The sequence below is a fragment of the Furipterus horrens genome, unplaced genomic scaffold (genome assembly GCF_987537825.1).
Source record: "Furipterus horrens unplaced genomic scaffold, mFurHor1.1.pri manual_scaffold_3, whole genome shotgun sequence".
Classification (NCBI taxonomy): Eukaryota; Metazoa; Chordata; class Mammalia; order Chiroptera; family Furipteridae; genus Furipterus; species Furipterus horrens.
Window position 1 is genome coordinate 183119914 of NW_028327173.1, and position 18754 is coordinate 183138667.

The 18754-nt window shown below is 49.6% G+C and overlaps 1 protein-coding gene across 2 annotated transcripts in view; it reads right to left on the reverse strand.

Moving 5' to 3' along the window:
- Window positions 1–18754, reverse strand: part of SPTB (spectrin beta, erythrocytic) — a 116983-nt gene that overhangs the window by 32379 nt on the left and 65850 nt on the right. For both annotated transcript variants that reach the window (XM_090270981.1, XM_090270980.1), the window contains 13 exons: window positions 13790–13941; window positions 12417–12590; window positions 11313–11404; window positions 10870–10950; window positions 10424–10539; window positions 10135–10247; window positions 9175–9362; window positions 7418–7535; window positions 6632–6790; window positions 5448–5750; window positions 4571–4721; window positions 3071–3941; window positions 1844–1981 (listed from right to left, as the gene is read on the reverse strand). In XM_090270981.1, coding sequence (XP_090127107.1) covers window positions 1844–1981; window positions 3071–3941; window positions 4571–4721; window positions 5448–5750; window positions 6632–6790; window positions 7418–7535; window positions 9175–9362; window positions 10135–10247; window positions 10424–10539; window positions 10870–10950; window positions 11313–11404; window positions 12417–12590; window positions 13790–13941 — 2656 coding nt within the window. The remainder of the gene's footprint in view (window positions 1–1843; window positions 1982–3070; window positions 3942–4570; window positions 4722–5447; window positions 5751–6631; window positions 6791–7417; window positions 7536–9174; window positions 9363–10134; window positions 10248–10423; window positions 10540–10869; window positions 10951–11312; window positions 11405–12416; window positions 12591–13789; window positions 13942–18754) is intronic.

Here is an 18754-nt window from a genome sequence, read left to right on the forward strand (position 1 = left end):
TCCCTAATCCATCAAGTGGTGATATCCCAGAGAAAAAAATAAAGAAAGGAAATGGCACAGAGGCAGAGGGACAGGGTGGGAGAGAGGTAGGCCATATTTCCGATGGGGTGGTCAGTAAGGACTGCTCCAAGGAGTTGATATATAAGTTGAGATCTGAATAGCAGAAGGGAATGAGCCAAGTGGTTATCTGAGAAAAGACTTCCAAACAGAGGAAACCTCAGACAATAATGTACTAGGCATGCAAAGCACTGTGGGCAAGATATAAAGATATTGCTCTTCATTTGCTTATAATCTAGTAGGAAAGTTCTTCAACATAAAAGTCACTATAATACAAGGTGGAATGTGAAACTCTAAACCAGTACAAGTTTCATCTGGGACACAGGGAAGGAGAGACCCCTGGGCCAGCCCAGAGCGCTGGTAAAATCTGGCGTATGTAGTTTGCAGAGGATGCAGTCTGGTAGGACTGTAGGTGGAGGTAAAGAATGACAGTCATTTTTAAAACTATTTGAAGAACTAGCCCATGGAAGAAGAATCAGAATAAATTTTGAACTCACTAAAGGGCAGAGCCAGAACCAATTTACAAATTTCATGAGATCAGACTTTCTAACCAAAATGCATTGCCCCAAATGGGCTGGGCTGCCTGGTGAAGGGGTGAGCCCTGAGTGCCTGGCAGCATCTGTACAGGACACAGGCAGTCTGGGGTTTAGAGGTAAGGGGGACTGCGTGTGTGCACAAGTGTGCATGTGTGCAAGACACACAGGAAGCACTTGTCAGCTACATATGTGTTGCCTTAATGAGCTGTAGTCAGAGCATGACCTTTATAGATCCCTAAGCCATGCACAATTCTAAATGAAATATATTAGGTATTTTCCATCTTCAGGTGAGAGAGAACCTGAGGCCTGGAATGGTAGGATGGTTTTCCATAAAATCTGTGAGTTGAAATGTGCCTGAGAAGTCGTGCAGCCTATAGGAGAGCATCCTCCTCCTCTGCATAAACCTCAGATTACAGAGGCATCTCCTGAGCTAGAGTCCCCATCTCTGGATGTTGAGATAACTCACCTCATTCTAGTGGCTCCAAAGTACTCCCTAAACTGAGCCTCCTGGAGTCTCCACTGTGTTGACCCTTTTCTTCCCTAACAGCACCTCTCAGATTGCTTCAGTCAGAATGAAGCTCAGAAACAAGTGTGGGGAAAGGGACAGAGCAATGGGTAGATGGTGAACATGTGGCACTGTGTGTGCAGGGCCCAAGGTGACACACAGGGGACATGAGCCTATGCCCTGTCCTTAGAAATCCTCGAGGACTCATGGGCCATTGTGCCCTGTACTGAAAGCACTCCACCTCCAAAGGCTCCTCAGGGCCTCTTTTCTGTTCTGACCATGAAGCGTGCTCAAGGCTTCCTGCTAATTTTCTCTTCCTTCCAGCCGGCCGCAAGGTCGATGACGCATTTGATACAAGCAGGAGCTTTCTTTTATGGACATTACTTAAGAGCTCTCAGAAAGCAATTTCCCCTGCCTAAGAAACATCTGGGTAAATGGCACGAGTACCATCTGGCCTAATTTTTACTTCGGGACACTCAGGACATTCCCTGTATCCCGAAGGATCACCACCCCTACCCCCAGGCACAGTGTTTGCAGCTGTGTGAGCACATCTCTCTGCCTCGCTGGGCCCATCACACATAGGTCCCTCCTTGCTGCTACAGGAGGAGACCGGCTGAGAAAGACACGAGTACTGAGAGTGCAAACCTGGCAGTGCAGAGTGGGTGTCCTGACTTTCAGGCCACACCCCAAGGGTGTGTCAGTTGCAGGGTGATGCCCCCAGTTCCCAGCCCGACCCACGCCTCACCTGGTGTTCAGGTGGTCTTGGTACTGCTTCACTTCCCCACTGCGTGGGTGGCCACTCTCTATCAGGTTGTTGGCAGCGATGTTCACGCTACCAATCTGAGTCATCAAAGTCTTCATCTCCTGGTCCAGGATGTCAAACCTGATAAAGAGAGAGAAGGGAGGGCTGGGGAGGTGGTAGCAGGCACTTCATTGCCAGTGGCCATGCAGTCTCCAGAACGTGTAGCTCTTGCTTTCTTCTTCCACCTCCTAATCACATTTGACCAGGTAAGGGGCGGAGGGGAGAAAGAAGAAAGATATGCTGATGCTCCCTATTTGCTGGTTCATGGGTCCAATGTCTTGGTTCAGCATTTCTTGGACCAGACTAGGAGAGAGCTGGTCCCCTACTATATCTGACACAAGCTCAACAGATGGGCACGGAGGGAAACACGAGATGATGGGACCACCTGCCTCCACTGCCCCAGCTGCTGCTCTTAGACCCCAATTCCATTGTCTGACACCTTGACATGAAGGATACTCCCCAGCCAGATGCTCTGTCCCTGGGAAGGAGAAGGAACAGCTGCTGTGGGGAGGGGCTGGAAACCATGTAGTTATGGAAACCAACCCTTTTGGGATAAGAGCCCAGGTCTCTCCAGCATCAGCACAGAACCACCTCAGCATGTTCCAGGGAGTGACCTCTTCTCCTCCTCAACTCCCTGGATTCTGTACTTGGAATTCTAGGATGCACATGGGCAGGCCTCCCCTGCCGAAGTGCTGATGGAATCGGAATACCGGAAGTGAGAGCGGCCTTGCAGACCCGACTGGTTTACCAACTGGTCTCTGTGGCTTCTTTGGGTTCTGTGGGTTAGGGACTGCCACAGAAAGATAGAGCTGGTGGGTCCTGGACCCTCACCTCCCTCTTAATCAGATCAGCTCTACTTTCCTCTGCCTTACATGTCAGGGATTCCATATACAATTCATTTGAACAAAGGCTGCTATAGCTGAAAAGGAACTGAGTAACTAGACTAGGAAGAGCTCCTTTGTTTATTTTGAGGAAAGCCACAGGGGTGAAGTACCCAAAGCTTCACAGAGAGGTTAGAACCTGTGATTCCTGCTGCCTGGTCTCTGCAATAAAGGGCATTTCAGGGCTCTCAAGGAGACCTGGGCTGATCTAGAGGCTGCTGCCATACCCGGTGGATGGGCAGACCATGCCTTGGTGCGGGGAGGCAGGAAAAGAAGGGCCAGCGCTGACCTGTGCTGCACGACCTCCAGGTCCTCCAGCGTGTCTGGGATTTCCATCTGGGCCAGCCACTTCTCCTTCTCGCCCATCCACAGCTCACAGGCATCTGTCTCCCCAAACACTGTGTACAGGTCCAGGGTATCCTGCAGCTTCTGCCGACGCAGGTCCGCCTGAGCTACCACTTGTTGGTAGAGCTCCCGGAGGGCCTGCAGCCGATTGGTCACATCTGGGGAATCCCGAAACTCTTGGGGGAAGCCCTGGGCCTGCTGTTCCAGATGCTCCATCACCGCACGGCTCTCCTCCAGCTCCTCCAGGAAGTCCTTGTGCTTCTTCTCCAGGGCCCGGGTGGACCCTTCATCCTGCCCTATGTCTTCCCCAGAGAGCAGCTTGTGAGCATCCTGCAGCCAGGCCTTTAGGTCATCTGCATCGCCTTGGAACTGGAAGAAGTTCTCAGCATCCTGGAGGTTCTTCTTGCGAAAGGCAGCCAGCTCCTTCAGCTGGTCCCACTGCGCGGACACCTCCTTGATTCGGGCCTCGATCTGCGGGTGCCCATACTGCTTGCGTGCAACCATGCCCTCAGCTTCCCGGAAGGTCTGGTCCAGGTGGGTGTCCAGCCCGCGGAGCTCATCCTCAAAGGCTTTGTGCTTTCGCTGCAAGATGAGCACACTGGTCATGTCCTTGCCATAGTCTAGGGAGGAGTAGATCTGCTCCTTCTCCTTGATCCAGCTCTCGGCCTCATCCATCTCCCAGAAGAACTTCCAGAGCCGCTTGGACTGCTCCAGCTGGGCCTTCCTCCCGGCTGCCATATTGCTCAGCTCCTCAAAGCACTGCTGCAGGTGGCTGACACGGTCCCGGATGACCTGGGGATCACAAGGCTGGAACCCTGGGAGGAATGGTGGGAGGGGGAAGTGGGAGGAAAGATGAGAGGGGAAAAGGCTTCATTTATAGGCAAGCTTCAGTTCAGTTGCCAGGCTAGAACGATGCGACCTAGAACCCGCCATTTCACTGGGGCTTTGGGATTGGAGGCATGGTGTCTCAGGTGCTCAGAGGGCAGGCCAAGTTCTTAACAATTAGTTCCAAGTAAACTGCCAGGGATAAGGGAGGTTAAAAGTTGGATCAACTCTCAGTAGAAATGTACTATGTGAAATTATTTTTTAAAAAGCCTAGACACACATTTCAAGATGATTCTTCAAGGACGCAACAGGGTCTCCTATTTAAGACCCGAAACCATAAACCTAAATGGTCTCTGCTGTAGCTGGAACTAGGAGAGAGAGGATGAAAGATGGGAATGATGCCTTTTTGGTGATTATTAACAACTTCCGATCCTAGATCACCAAAGCAGTTGCCTGGTCCCTGGAGAGTTTTGCTATCCCTCAAGCTTCTGTCTTACACCATTAGTTAAGAAAAGAAGCAGAATTCTAAAGCTAGTAGATTTATCCAAGCTGGAGCGCTGAGCCAGAGGATGGGGCCCTGGCTTCTGAGGCCTCAACAGGGAGACGTTTGAATTCTCACCTTTCTCCTCAGTGAACTTCAGGGTGGCTGCAGTAATGGCCTTCACTTTTTCTCCTTGGATGGCAATGTCAGCCTCCATCAATTTGTGCTTCTGTAGCAAGTCCTCAACCTCCAACAAATGCTTCCCAAACTCAGCAGACAAGAGGTGAGCCTGGCGAAAAGGACAGACAGGGTTGGGGGAATGAGGAGAGGTGGAGAGACCTACCTGCTAGAAGAGAGCCCTCTGAAGGGGGGGCCATGGTGTCTGGGCTGGGAGTCGGTGCAGCTGGAAAACACCTGCTGCCCAGCATGGAAGGGGCTGCAGAGCAGGAGTTCCTACTAGGGGTGCCCATCAACATTACTCTTGGATGTCCTTACACCAGCTTGAGCCCCTCACTCCATCTCCCGCATCTGCCCCAAGTTTGGGGCCTGGGCATGTGTATTTGTGAAAATGTCCACGGTCACTCTGATGGGTAACCTGAGTTGAGAGTGCTGTGGTGGAGGGAGAGGAGATCCCGATTTCCTGGTTGCCCCTGTGCTGGCAGGCCTGGATTCTAACCAGTCAGATCGTAGCTACTCAGAGCCTGATTCTCCAGGCTCCTGATTAATGTCCGTCTCCCAAGGGCCTGCAGGTTGGTGTCTGTGCTATTGTGAGCCCAAGATTTCATGACCATGGGCATACAGAGTGGACCTGGGCTGGTGACTTGTCTGGAGCAGAGTGAGTCAAGCAGCTGACAGGTAAATGCAGCCAGATACTGTGTTGCCTTAGCTTCTCCATGATGATTCAGGGGTGGGAGTGGCTGGGAGGCGTCTAAGGACGCATACACTAACTGTAGGGCGGGTACCGAGGCGCAAGGTGGGTGCTGGAGATGTGGGAGGTGGGCAGTCCCTGGTCCACCTTGATCTCGTCCATCCAGTCGATGCTGTGCAGCATGTCCTGGAAGAGCTTCTGCAGTGCCCAGGTTGTCTCGAGTCTCTGGCGCCGGGCCCTCAGCAGCTCCTGCAGGTAGTTCCACAGGCGCAAGATGTTGTCCTTGCGGGCCGTGATGCGCTTCTGGTCGTGGTAATTCTCCTTCTCCAGCTCCTCGGCCAGGTCTTCCAGGGCCCTCACCCGCTCCTCGTAGGCGGCTGTGTCGGTCTCGATGGCCTCGTGTTTCTTCTTGGCGGCCTCCACGGCTGCCAGGTCGTACCCGAAGTTATCCTGCCCCACAGAGAGAAAAACAGGCAGCTCAGTCGGGCTCCTCTTGGCTAGTCACCCAATGCAGAGGAACGTCGGGTCCCTTTGGAACAACTGCTAGATGGGAAAGACCATTCCCAAGGACTTAGTCCTGCCATCTTTTCCAGCCTATCTTAGCAGAGCCAAGTTCCAAAGACTAAATGTCTCACAAGAACCTTTAAAACAAGCTTAAGATTTTACTCACTGTGCCGTATGTGTGGGTGTGCTGCGCATATATTACTAAACAGCCCCTCTTGGCCCGCAGGTGCTCACCACCTGCCTTGAATGGACCTGCCTGATTCTGGGCAGAAACGGGCTTCTGACTCAGAACCAGGCAGCTCTAAACAGATGGCTTAGGGTGCACACACACACACTCCCCAATTCTCTCAGAACACTTGCTTTCCACTTTCTGGATGGAATTAATTTGTTTCCAGGCTCCAAGTGGGAAGAAGCAGATGCAGCCCTAGGCGATCAGCCCTGGGGTCAGTTTTTACCTAGTGAAATATGACACAGTCCTAGAGGCCAGAGGCCAAAAGGCATGTCTGACACACAAGGTGTACTGTTTTCATCATAGCCCAGAGGACCATTGTTCCATGTCAGTGGGAACCCTGACTTTAGTTGATGACAGCTTCAGGGGCCATTTTTGGATTGTGAGGTTCTGTCCCTAAAAATGAGACTTCAAATTCTGAAGAGTTTTTCTTCAGATGTGAATCTTGACCCACCCAGTCCTGGGGAGCAGGGAGGCAAGGCCTGGGGAGAGGCTTATCCACAGCCACTGAGAGGCCAACTTGGGCTCCAGCCCAGCTGACTACTGGGGGCTCTGGAAAGCTGCCCCTCTCCTGCCATCCCCAAGTGTGCTCCCATACCTGTGCCACAAGGCGCTGGTTTTCACTGAGCCACGTCTCTCTCATTGCAGCCTTTCGGTCAAAGCGCCGGGCCAATTGCTCCAGCTTCTCCTGCCGAATGAGCTCATTTCTCAGGGCCAGCTCCCGCCGATACTCAGCTTCCTCCAGGCTTTCCCAGGCCTGCTCGAGGGACAGAGGAGAATTTTTGGGGCACAAGAGGAACATCTGGGTTTGGGGGTTTCATCTCTTTTGCCCAACACTGAGTGATCTCAGGAATGTAGGCAGAGCCTTTGGCTTTCATGTTGGGGCCAACCAAATATTCTGGGAGCCCTGCTTATGAGAGCTCCATTCCCTCTTCCCCTAAACCTGCCTTGGACTCTTGGCTTAATGTAACGTTGCCTCCATGGGAATGCTGTACGTGGCTACATGGCTGCCTCCATTCTATTAGAATTTCCAGGGGGTATTAAGCCTCTAAATCTCTGAAATATTAGAAGATGTTTCCCTTCTGTTATAAGTAGTTACTATTCCACACTTAAAGAAATTCAGTGTTCAGTAGTGATTAGATTATAATTACTGGCTCCAAAGATGGATTCTGGGCATCTGAACAGGGGGCTGAATTGAGGGCTCGTGGGTGGAGCTGATGTCTCAGAATTAGGTTCAGAAAGCACCCCAAAATAGGCAGTGTAAGGCCCTGGCACTCGGGAGGGAGGGTGGCTTGCTTTAACCCTGTCCAGTGCCCACTCCCTATGCCCTTATCGAGGACTCAATCAGCTCATGGGCTACGTGCAACGGAAAATGCTACTGTACCCGGTTGATGTCAGACACTAGTTTCCCATCATGGGGCGTGTACACTTTCTGATTGTTGGCTCTCATACGGGATTGGATGCTAAAAAGTAAGACTTCCAGGTTCCCCTTCTCCTGAAACCTGTTGAGAAAACAGAGGTAGGGAGATTAGTGTAGAGGTCCCCACAGCCAAATTGTCTGAAGTCAATGTGGAACCCTGGTAACTTGGAGCTTGGATAGCAAAGCATATTTCCTTAAAAACAAAAAAGCAAAAGGGATCTATAGGTCTACTTACCTGCTAAAACATCTATCATACTCCCCAATGGAGATCTAATGGGAGTTGAGCCTTTACAATGCGACCAGGGAAAACACAACATCTACCACGGTGGTTGCCTATCATTTGCTTCCCCTGGGGGATGGCTAACTGGAGTCGTCTGGGAATTCCTGTAGCTATCAAGTTTTACCAATCGATACAAAGAGCTCTTCCTGGTTCAGCAAATGAGGAAGGCTTCTGACTAGCACTTCAGTCAGTTTTTTATTGAGTCAATAAATCCTTAGAAACAGCATTGTCCACATAAGAACATATTGCATTGAAAGCAACTTTCACCTGAATCCTAATGAGCCAGCTCTCCTGACAAGTCCCAAAGGCCAGATGCTCCCGAGGAGGGAGGAAAGGCTGGGTTCTGGGAGGATTGTAGGGGTAGGAGATGAGAACTGGCAGCAGGATGATGTCTGGAACTTGGGGTCCAAGCTCCAGTTAACTGGATACTTTCTCATTTCTGCATGTACTCAAGGATCTGCCCACTTCTACATCCTCCACCTGGCAGTGGGGGGTCAGCGTAAGCCCTTAGGCCAGCCTAACAGATCTGAGTGCTCACAGGTAGTTCAAGAGGGCTGTGGCACTAAGCACTGTGTACACAGCCAAGAGATGTCACCCCTGTCAGGGGATGTTCTCTGTATTAAATTCAGGACTTTCAGAGTGGGTTAGTGTCAGACCAGAAATCAGATACTTGTTTATAGTACATTCTAGACTCCGTGTCTCACCTTTCTCTGTGGGAGAGTCATGAATGAAGGGTGTGGAAGATGGGAGGAGGAGGAACAAGGCAGAGAGTACCACTGATGAGCTAGAAATCTGTTTCAGGAGAGCTGGGCAAGCTCACAGCAGGTGCGATGGAATGCTCCATGTGTCTATGTGTGCCTGTTTCACATGTGTATGCATATGTGCATGCAGGGTTGTGTGTGCCTGTGCATAGGTGTGTGTGCATGTACCCAGGCCCTGCACACACTGGGGCAAAACAGAAGTCCTGGGAGGTAGGCTCAGAGCTCTTCTGATGAGCAGTGACAGACAGGAGAGAAAAAGGATTTACTTGATGATCAACAAGGCCCATACAGATTGCTCTGGGCCTTAGAATACAGAGGTCACTACCAGAAAATAAACGCGAAGTTCAGTACACAGGTGAAAAAGGAACTTCCCAGCACAGGTTCTTGGAAGAGACCCAGAAGCCCAAGATTTCACTGCTGCCTGCACTCAGGGATCTGGGAAAGTGCTTTCATTGGCTATGAGTCAGGGGTTACTCCTCAACGTCCATTTCCTATAGGTTGGTGGCTTGGGATCAGAAAGGCCAGGAAGGAATGAAGTGCGTGACAGATGCGAAGCTCTCTGGCCTCTAGAATATGCCTCCCAGGTACACTTCTCAAGGCCCAGAGTCTGGCTCTACCTTTAGGAAGTTGGTTTCTCAGTCACTAATGTCCACCCTCCCTCCCAAGTGCCAGGGCCTTACTTGGGTGGCTTCTCCACAGTGCGGTATGTGCTAAAGGCCTGTAGTTGCTGCTGGACACCCGCCAGGGAGTTGGCAAATTTGCGACTGTTCAGAACTGTGATGGTCTGCTCAATCCAGGTGAGTAGGTCCGAGGCCAGCCCGCTGTACTTTTCAATCATCTTCTCTGTCTCAATGGCATGGTCAATTACCTAGGGAATCACCTGATTACTTGTCTGCTTCAGAAGAGCAATGATGCCATCAATGAGGACCACAGTCAAGGTGGTCTTCCTTCTCTTAAGCCCTGGAGTGTTCTATGTTGGGTCTGTCCCCTGGGCCCAAGGCTGTGGCTCAGGCAGAAGGAAAGGCAACCACAGTAGGCAACTAGCCCTGCTCAGGTTCAAGAGTTGCCTCCTTTTCCCTTAACTCTATAGGAGATTAGTCAGCTCCCTGTGCCAGGATACTGGCCACAAGAGGGGTGAAAATCTTGTTCATTTTTCAATGAGTATTAGGAATTGAGGGCTTCCATAGTCTTTGCTAAACACCAGTCACATGGAGGAGCATGAGAAATGGTGCCCATACTCATGCAACTAAGGAGCCAGCAAGGAAAGGAATCTGGCATGAAGGTCTTCATAGTGGGGTGGCTTCCTGGTCTACCGCGGGAGACTAAGAGGTCTGCCACCGCAATAAACCAACAAATACAAGCCCGTTTTGCTCCTGTGGGAACATTCATGAGACATGGTTCTGCAAGTGGAAGATGGGCTCAGAGCTGTGGGCTATGACATCTTTCAGGACAGACCATTCACCTGCTTAGGAATTCAGCATGGGAGTCATTAACTTGGCTTCATTAACTTGATCTGCCCCCCACCCCATTGAAGCTGGAGCCCCAGCCCAAAGCTCCTGGGATGGAAAGGGAGCATCTCAGTCAAGGCCTGGGTATGGCAAACAGGAAGACGAGGTCAGTGTCACGAGACAGCTCGGTACCTTGCCGACACGCTTGCCCTCCACCGCCAGCACCTTCATCTTGGAGAAATAGTGGTAAAATGCCACCACGTAGGTAATAATAGATTTCTCATCAGGGTTTTCTGTGAAGACATCTGCAAGGGGAAAGGGCGCTCTCAGGATGAATTGGCCTGGCCTCCTCTCCTTGCTGTGCCCACAGCTTGCCCAGCACCCGGCCTAGACTCCATGTGCCCTGTCAGTCCAGCGCTCCCTCCAGCACACAAGCACCATCTCCCACTGAACAGTTAAGGCTGGAGTGGGAGCTGCTCACCTTCAGGGTCGAGGAGTGGGATGATGCCCAGCTGACGCTCGGCCACATCGAATGCGTGCTCCAGATTGTGTCGCGCGTTGGAGTGTTTCAGCTTATCAAAGTCAATCAGGTCAGGCCTGAGGACGAAGCCAGATTGTCAGCAGGGCGTGGTGGCCACAGCATCCCCACCAATAGGGCAGCCCCGGTAGGATGCAAAGACCCTGGGCAAATGCAGGGAGGTGATCCAGGCTCCAGGCAGATGGAGGGAGGTGGGTGGGTAGGGACAGTGAAAGGAGGGTTTGGGAGCAGAGGGATGGGGGTAGCTGTGAGCACCTGCATGTGGGGAAGGGCAGAGGTGACACTCCCGTGAAGTTTGAGCAGTAACCTCCATGCTGAGTGCAATGTGTGCGATCACCTGCAGGGGTCCTGCTCCTGCCTCATCCCCACAGCCCTCTTCTCCCCCTTACCGGTGCTTGTGTATCAGGGCATTAAAGGCCAGGCCATCCTTCCAGCTGGAGGTGAAGTTGGTGACATTGACGTTGGGGTAGCTGCATCCAAGAGAAACATTAAGACCTAAGAAATAGATCCTTTTCGGGTCCCAAACAGGTATATGAACTGAGGGACCAATATACCAGGAGAGATATGGACCTGTTTCTCAAGCCGCTTCAACATGAGGGCTCCCCCATAACGTGGGCCCAAAAGACTCATATACCCAACAGACCCCACAGTCTGACCCAGGCAACTCTGGAAAGGAATCCTGTGTTTCAGGCCTCAAAGAATCAGGTCGGGATGGACTTTGCATCAGTTAATCCCAAGTGGCTAGAATTCTGGGTGATGATGTCATGTCCCTTGGAGATGGCAAGTGCCCATGGGAAAAGGTGGGCGGGGCAACGTGCTTCCCCGGGCTCACCCTGCTGTCTTCATCTGACACCACAACAGCAATGCATCCTTGGCTGAGCGAGTCTCACGGCCTTCCTGAGTTTGGACCACGATGTCCTGAATCTGGGGATGCAGGAAGAGGGGAGAGTGGGATTAGATTTGCATCTGGCTCAGGGCCTTCCCACTCTCCCTGGAGGGCTCCTTCCCTCTTTCCTCCTCCCTGGCCATCCATATGGCTCGCTTGCCAGCCCCGCAGCAACACCACTGCCTGAAGCCCTGGGTCCCTGTGGCCTGTTTCCTGCCTTGGTCAGCGGGAACACACAGGGATGGCAACAAGATGGCTCTAACTTGCTAACTCTGACAGGATGCTGAGAACAAATGACAAGAGCGTCGATCCCTACTCAGGAGGAACATGCTCTGCAAGCCTGGGAAACAGCGCTAACATTGGAAAGTACTGTATTTACATTAGGAGTTTCTCTTGCCTTTTCATTCCTCCCAGTCCTGTCATCTTTACTATTGAATCGTACACACTCATGCAGAGTGAGATGGGACCCCCAAGATCACTTGGATGAGAACTTCAGTCTATGAGCCAAGTGCTGTATCTTCCTTTTCCCTGCCTTTCCCTCCCCTGACTAGGTTCCTCCTGTCCCCAAACCAGTGGGTGGAAGGCCTTACTTCCTTCTGGTGTGCTTTCTAAATGTCGTTATAAATAATGAACCTTGAATTTCAGGATCGGAAGAGAGAAGTTTCTGATTGAAACACACAAAAGCAGATCTTCTGTACTGTTTTTGCAATTTCTGAACCAAACTGTGTAAAAACCCAAAAAATTACACATATGGGGGGTAGGGGGACAAAGAGCAGATCTTCTAGCCAGAACTCATTCAGCCTGGCTACTAAATTCTACCTTCTCGCTTAGAAGGCCACACTACTGACTGAACAGCTGGCCTTGAGCTTCAGCAGTTTGGTGATGCAGAGGATGGTCATGCCTTCCTACCAGACTTTCCCCATAGGACAGGTTACTAGCCTCCCAGAATGTGCAGGAACACTCCCACTGTAGTCACCATTTTATAAGATTCCCAAGCCCTGTCTGGCCCAGAGAGGCTCCCTCCCCTCCCTCTACCCTCCGGGAACCCACCTGGAAGCGAAGGATGATGGTCCAGATGAGGCCCAAGACCAGGCGGTGGTTGCCATCCACGATGTCATGGGAGCCCATGTTCTCCAGGTGTACACGCTGCTCCTTGAGGAACTGCAGAGCCTTGTCCACATTCTCCAGGCAGTGGATGCGCATCTTCCCCTTCGTGGGCTTTGGCTGGGGACAGCATGGAGGGACCTCACAGTTACCACAGAGGTGGCTGCAGCCTGGACCAGCTCCTATCATCAGCATCCACCCTCTACCCTCCTGGCTCAACTCCAACTCCCACACTCACTCCTTGACACTTTCCAATTCCATTCTTTCAGCCAAGTTCAGAGGTTCCCTCCCTCAAACACCCTGCAACCTGGCTGCATCAGTACTAAGCTGGGGACTAAACAAAGCTTTCTGAATGGGTGATAAATGGTATTTAAACACAATAATGCAACTGATAGTTGAGCACTTACAATGTGCCAGGCATAGTGATAAGACTGGCTTTCAGTCTGGTGACTGATAATGGGTCTGTCCCACCATCTAACTCCTCCCTCCCCACCCTGAATGGCCCCAGCCCACACTGAAGGGGATGGCCATTGACAAGTAACTTCATCATCTGAAGGGTTCCAGTGGTAATTCTCCCCAGTGGACTTTCAGTGCAGGGTTAAGAGGCAGAATTTAGCCTGGAGTTGAAAAGGCAACAGAAGAATGTGGCACCTTTTCATTAAAATCCTGAGGACCTTAGATTACTTCATTAGGCACAGGTATCATTTCCCCAGTTTTACACTTGGGGATGTGTAAAAGAGACGACCTTGCCTGATAGGCCCATGGTCACAATGAAAGTAACTAAGCAAAACATGAACCTTAATCTGGTTCTCCCTCAGAGGCAGCATTACTGCTGGTGGGTTACAACTGAGAAGGCCTATCACATAAACTTCCATTTATCAGAGCAATAGAACACACAGACAGTATCTTCCACTCTTCTCTTCATTCCAAGAAGGATACACATTTCTCCAGCTGGGTAATGGGAACCCATCAATCCATGTACCTCAGCCTGTGTAAGGAGGCTGGGGGTGGGTCACTGCAGACCTGCCACAGAGGCCCAGATCCCACATGGAGAAAGTCAAGAGCCCTGCATGGCTTCTGGAGAAGCAGGATGGGTGGAAGAGGCCAGAAGCAAGACATACTGAGAACAGGTCAGGAACCTAGCCAGCCACACAGACCCCTTGCCTCATTAAGTATTAAAGCCTCCCAAAAGAGTAGGGCAAGACCTCGGAAGGCCATGAGAACTGGAGATGGCCCCAGTCCACATCTTTCCTGAAGAGACGTGATGGCCCAGGCCCAGGGCGCAGGGAAAAGGGCCACAGCACACACAAAAGCTTTACCAGCATCTCTCCAGACAGCACCTCCAGCAGTTTGATGAGCATACGTCCATCCCGCAGGTCCTTGTAGAGGTCGGTGATGCGGCAGGACACACGAGACAGGTGCGAGTTCACCCATTTTGTGAAGGTCTTCTTCTGAACAACTTCTCGCTCATCTGGAGGGGTGGGGCGGGGAGGGGGAAAGAGTCCTGGGTTAGCTTTAGGTTTCCAAGGTTGGCAAGGTCAATGTGCAATGACATGGAGTCAGAGTTTTCTCTGAATCCCAGGGCCCCCATCCCTGGCAGAGGAGGTTGATATATCTATTTCACAGCCTTTCTGGGAGCATTTGTGATCAGGGCATAGCCTTTGGCAACATGGGTCCATAGACCATGACTGGGGCAATAAAGAGATAACTTCCACTACCATATTCTATGTACTATATCAAGGCACCCCACACTCAGCCATTTGTTTTTCTGTGCCAGTCAGAATGCTCTGCGCCATTGTGCCAGTGAGCTCAGATTTCAATGCCAGCTTCACCAATCCACCCATTCAGCAAATATTCCCTCTGCTAGGATGGGCTCTCTTGACCCTTTCCTCACACCACCCTTTCACCTAGATCCTATTCATTCTTAGGAGTCTGTGTAAAAGACTCTTTTCTGTAAAGTTTTTTCCTGACTCCTCACCTAGTCCGGTCACCCCTTCTGTGTCCTGACCCTTGGCGTTTGCACTTCTCATTATGTTTCTCATCACACCAGTACTAGCTTAAAGTTTGTCTCTCTCCCAAGACTGTAGGGTCCTTGAGTCCAGGGAAGTCTGTCTTGTTCACCTCTACATCCCCAAGGCTTAGAGCCTGGCACACAGTGGATATACCATAGCTGTACTGTGGCTGAACGTACATTTATTCAGCATCTACTGGTGGCAGGCCTGTGCTATCTTGACAGCACATAAAAGGAAAAGACATTGCCTGACTTCAAGGAGCTCTGGGCAGGGAGAGGAAAACTATGAACAAGGGCAGAGTGGGCCTAAGTGGAATGTATGATCCACACAGGGTTAGGGTAACAGAGGCTTGGGCTGGGTGCTATCCTGACTATCCTTTTCACACCAGAATGGCAGGCAGGGGTTCTCCATCTTCACACTTGAGAAGCTGACATGAAACCCACCCCCAGTCTTAAATCAGCACCAGCCAACCCCGGCTTCTGGCTCATGTTGTAGCAGTTCCGGTGGGATACCTCTCAGCACCTCTGAAAAACAGGTGCTGGCAACCTATCCAGTTAGGGCTGGGGAGCTTGAACAAAAAGCTGGAGGGAGGACAGAAGTCCAGGCAAGAAGAAAGAATGGGGGAGGGGGAAAGAGAGAGAAGGGAGAGAAGAGGGGTAGAAAGAAACAAAGAGAGAAAAGAGAGGATGAGGAGTGGACTCTTCTTCTGTTTGCTTTAGTGAACTGTTTGTGGTAACCAGCTTCTGGGCACCTTGGGTGACGGGTCCAGGCCGGAGCTGACCTGACAGTGTGGCTGGGCCTGCAGCCATGGAGGATTCCCAAGGGTCAGTCACAGTGAGGGAAGACTCGGAGTGGCCCAGCCAGGAGGGAATGTCAGCGCCTCAGGAGCAGGCTAAATGTCTGCTCAACTAAGCCCAAACCATGGAAGGGTTGGCTTCTTAAATTATTAAAAATCTGACTTAACAACAACAAAAAGAGGAGTCCAGCCAGCACCGCCTCAAGGGTATAACTGGCAGTTCCTGAGGCTCACAACATCAAATTCCTTCCTATTGCAAGGCTATTTTAGTGTTAGGAGCTCAGACCCTTTAGTCATGTGTTCGTTCAGATATTTACTGTACAACCATTTGGTGCCAGGCCCTGAGTGGAGGTGGGCAATTCAAGGGCAGGAGGACAGCACCTGTCCTTGAGGCAGACATACTCTGTCATAACTATGAGGAGCACTGGATTCATATACAAAGAATTCAATAGCAAGCATCAGAATAAGACTTACAAGAAAAGGAAAATACTACTTCTGACTATACAAATCTTAAATATAAAATTGAAACGACATTTCATTCATTGCAGGCTGCTGGGCAATGTCTCAGGGGAGAAAGCCCCCTTACTCTTTTCCTGGCAGGAAATGGAACATTTTTCCTGATTTCAAGGACTGTTTCAGTAAAACACAGCTCATGTTTTGATGACATACTGGATAGAACGCAGTTGCATCTATTCTGGGGCATGTTTGGAGTCAACAGTCAGCCGCAGCCCCACGGCACAGTCCCCAGAAACCAGATCTGCTCTTTAAGAGGCTGGCCTTTCCAATCAGTTGTGGAGCTTTGACCAAGGGGTTGAAAATTTTATCCCCTTTACAGGGTAGTGTCTCAAAACACTTAAAGCTCTTCCTTCTCTCTCCTTCTCCTGTTTTTAAGAATCCAAAAATTTCATTACATGGGTGCTGAGATCCACTTATTTGTGCCTAGCAAAGTGTAGCAAAGTATGCCTAGCTGGGTACATGAAATTTAATTCTAGGCTGCTGGGCTGGCATATAAATCTGTGTGGATCTTGCCAGTTTTCAACACATGAATGATGCCTTCCGGACCTCAAAATATTGGAGGTGCAGCTTTAGAGCTCAGGTGGGTGTCTGGCATCCAGGCTGCCTTTCCTTGAGGGTTGGAGTGAAACTGCCCAGAATCCCCAGCACCCTGAAACGCTCTGCAGTGTAGAGACATGAGAAAGATTCTGGGAGGCTAATTATGATCATAGCAGAGAAAAGGCCCAGGGGTAGGGATTAATTTCCATTAGCTCGTTGGCTCTGGCAGATCCACATCAGCACACTCAGCACATTCACTCCCAGAATGGCCTGGGTGCTCATCAGGAGCCTTCTGAGTGCAGGAGAGGCAGGCGGCTTGGAGCCAGCTGGGCTGGGAACCCTGGTGGTTCAGACGGGCCTGGGAGGTGGCCGTGCATTGGGCCTGGTGCCCCAGGGCACTTGGGCCACTCTGCAGGGACCTGCTGTGGAAAGGAGGCCCCAGCAAGGCCCTGTCAGCAGTCAGACTTTATTTTCAGAGCCCTAAGCCTGCCAGTACAGGAAAGGGGCCAAGTCCTCCAGCACAGCCTGACACAGAGGCACTTGTGCCTCTGCTGCCATCAAACCCGGGGCCTCTCCATTCCCGTCTGTTTCTCTCCCTTCGTTTCCCAGGCTGTGGCCATCCTCATTCGTCCCTATATGTTAGGGCTTTCCCTAGAAAACTTGCCTTCCTTTCTGACCAGCTAGCTAGAATTACTGTCTGGGTATTATGACTGGGTGATATTTCCTCTATGCCTTCCTTCAAAGGTTTATTTGAGGCCAGATAAACCCACAATACGAAAACTCTCAAATACTTATCCACTAATATGTGAGTTCATACACGCAACGTGCTTAAAACAGTACCTGGCCCACAGAAAGTTTGCCGTAAATGTTAACTATCACTGTTAGCATCACTGCTATTACTCTTCAGCTGTGCAGACCCATCCTAAATGCTGCGGGGGCACAAAGCAGGTCATTTGAGGAAACAAGACACAAACCCACAAATAGTTAATTTTGCAACCATGTAAGAGGTAAAGGGCAAGTCATTTTAATAATACAAAAGCTGTCACCAAGTAATATTGGATTAATTACCAGATAACTGGCACATACAATAAATGGTCAAGGTCAAAGAGGAGGGAGGTCATTTCTAATTGGAGTAGTCAAGGGCAGGGGGAGCTCATGAAGAAAACCACTCTGGACAGGCAGAGCAGGAAGTGAACAGAGATGGAATGCACCCACACAGAGAGGCAAAAAGGACAGAGCTTATTTGAGGGGACTTGTGATAGCTACAGGTAAAAAGAAAACATGTGGAAAACAGGTTTTAAACCAGGTGTGGAAAGCCTTGAATGAAAGGCTAATTAATTTAGATTTCATTCTAGAAGCAAAAGGAACCACTGAATGCATGGTAGGGTTATTTCCTGAAATATTAATTTGTAGGACTACCAATGATAATAAAAAGACAAAGTTTTTTTAGCTTAAATTTAAAAAGAAGTGTGCAAAATCCGTATTAAAAAACTTGAGTCCTGGCTAGTGTGGCTCAATGGATTGACCACTGGCCTGAGAACCAAAGGATCACTGGTTCGATTCTCAGTCATGGCTCATACCTAGGTTAGGTTGTGGGCTAGGTACCCAGTTAGAGGTGTGCGAGAGGCAACCGCACATTGATGTTTCTCTCCCTCTCTTTTTCTCTCCCTTCTCCTCTCTCTAAAAATAAATAAATAAAATCTTAAAAAAAAAACCAAACAAACAAACCTTAAAAGGATTCTGAGGCACACAAAAGATTTGAATAGAAAGGCACACCAAAAAAAAAAGAAAGAAAAAGAAAGGCACACTAAGTTCTTAAAGAGGAAAACTCAATATCATCAAGATATCAGTTTACCCTAAATTAATAATATATTTCATATTTTAAATATATTTAAATTACATAATTTAAATTTAGATGAACTAGAGAAATTATTAGAAAATTCATTGGAAAAACAAATTAAAGTAGCTATGAAAAAAAAAAGAGGTAATAAAGAGTGACTGACCTTTCCAAGTGTTTTTTTCTACCAAATATTAAATTACAGCATAAAGTTACAATAATAAAGCTGTGTGGTATTAGCATATAAATAGACAGACACATGAATGGAAAAAAAATACTCCCAAGCACATATAGGCATTTAATATCTGATAAAGGTGGCATTTCATATATGAAGGGGAAAGATGGATCACTGGGCAAAGGGGTTTGGCAAAACTAGATGGTCATCCAGGATAAGTTAATTTAAATTTATACCTTATACTCCTGGATATATTTCATTTGGATAAAAAATTTAAATGTAAAAAATTAAACCATAAAAATACCAAACTCAATGTCTTCTTTATAATGTTCATGTAGGGAATATGAACACAAAATCCAAAGGCCATAAAAGACTTAAAGTTCGACTATATTAAAAAGATTTTTGTGTGGG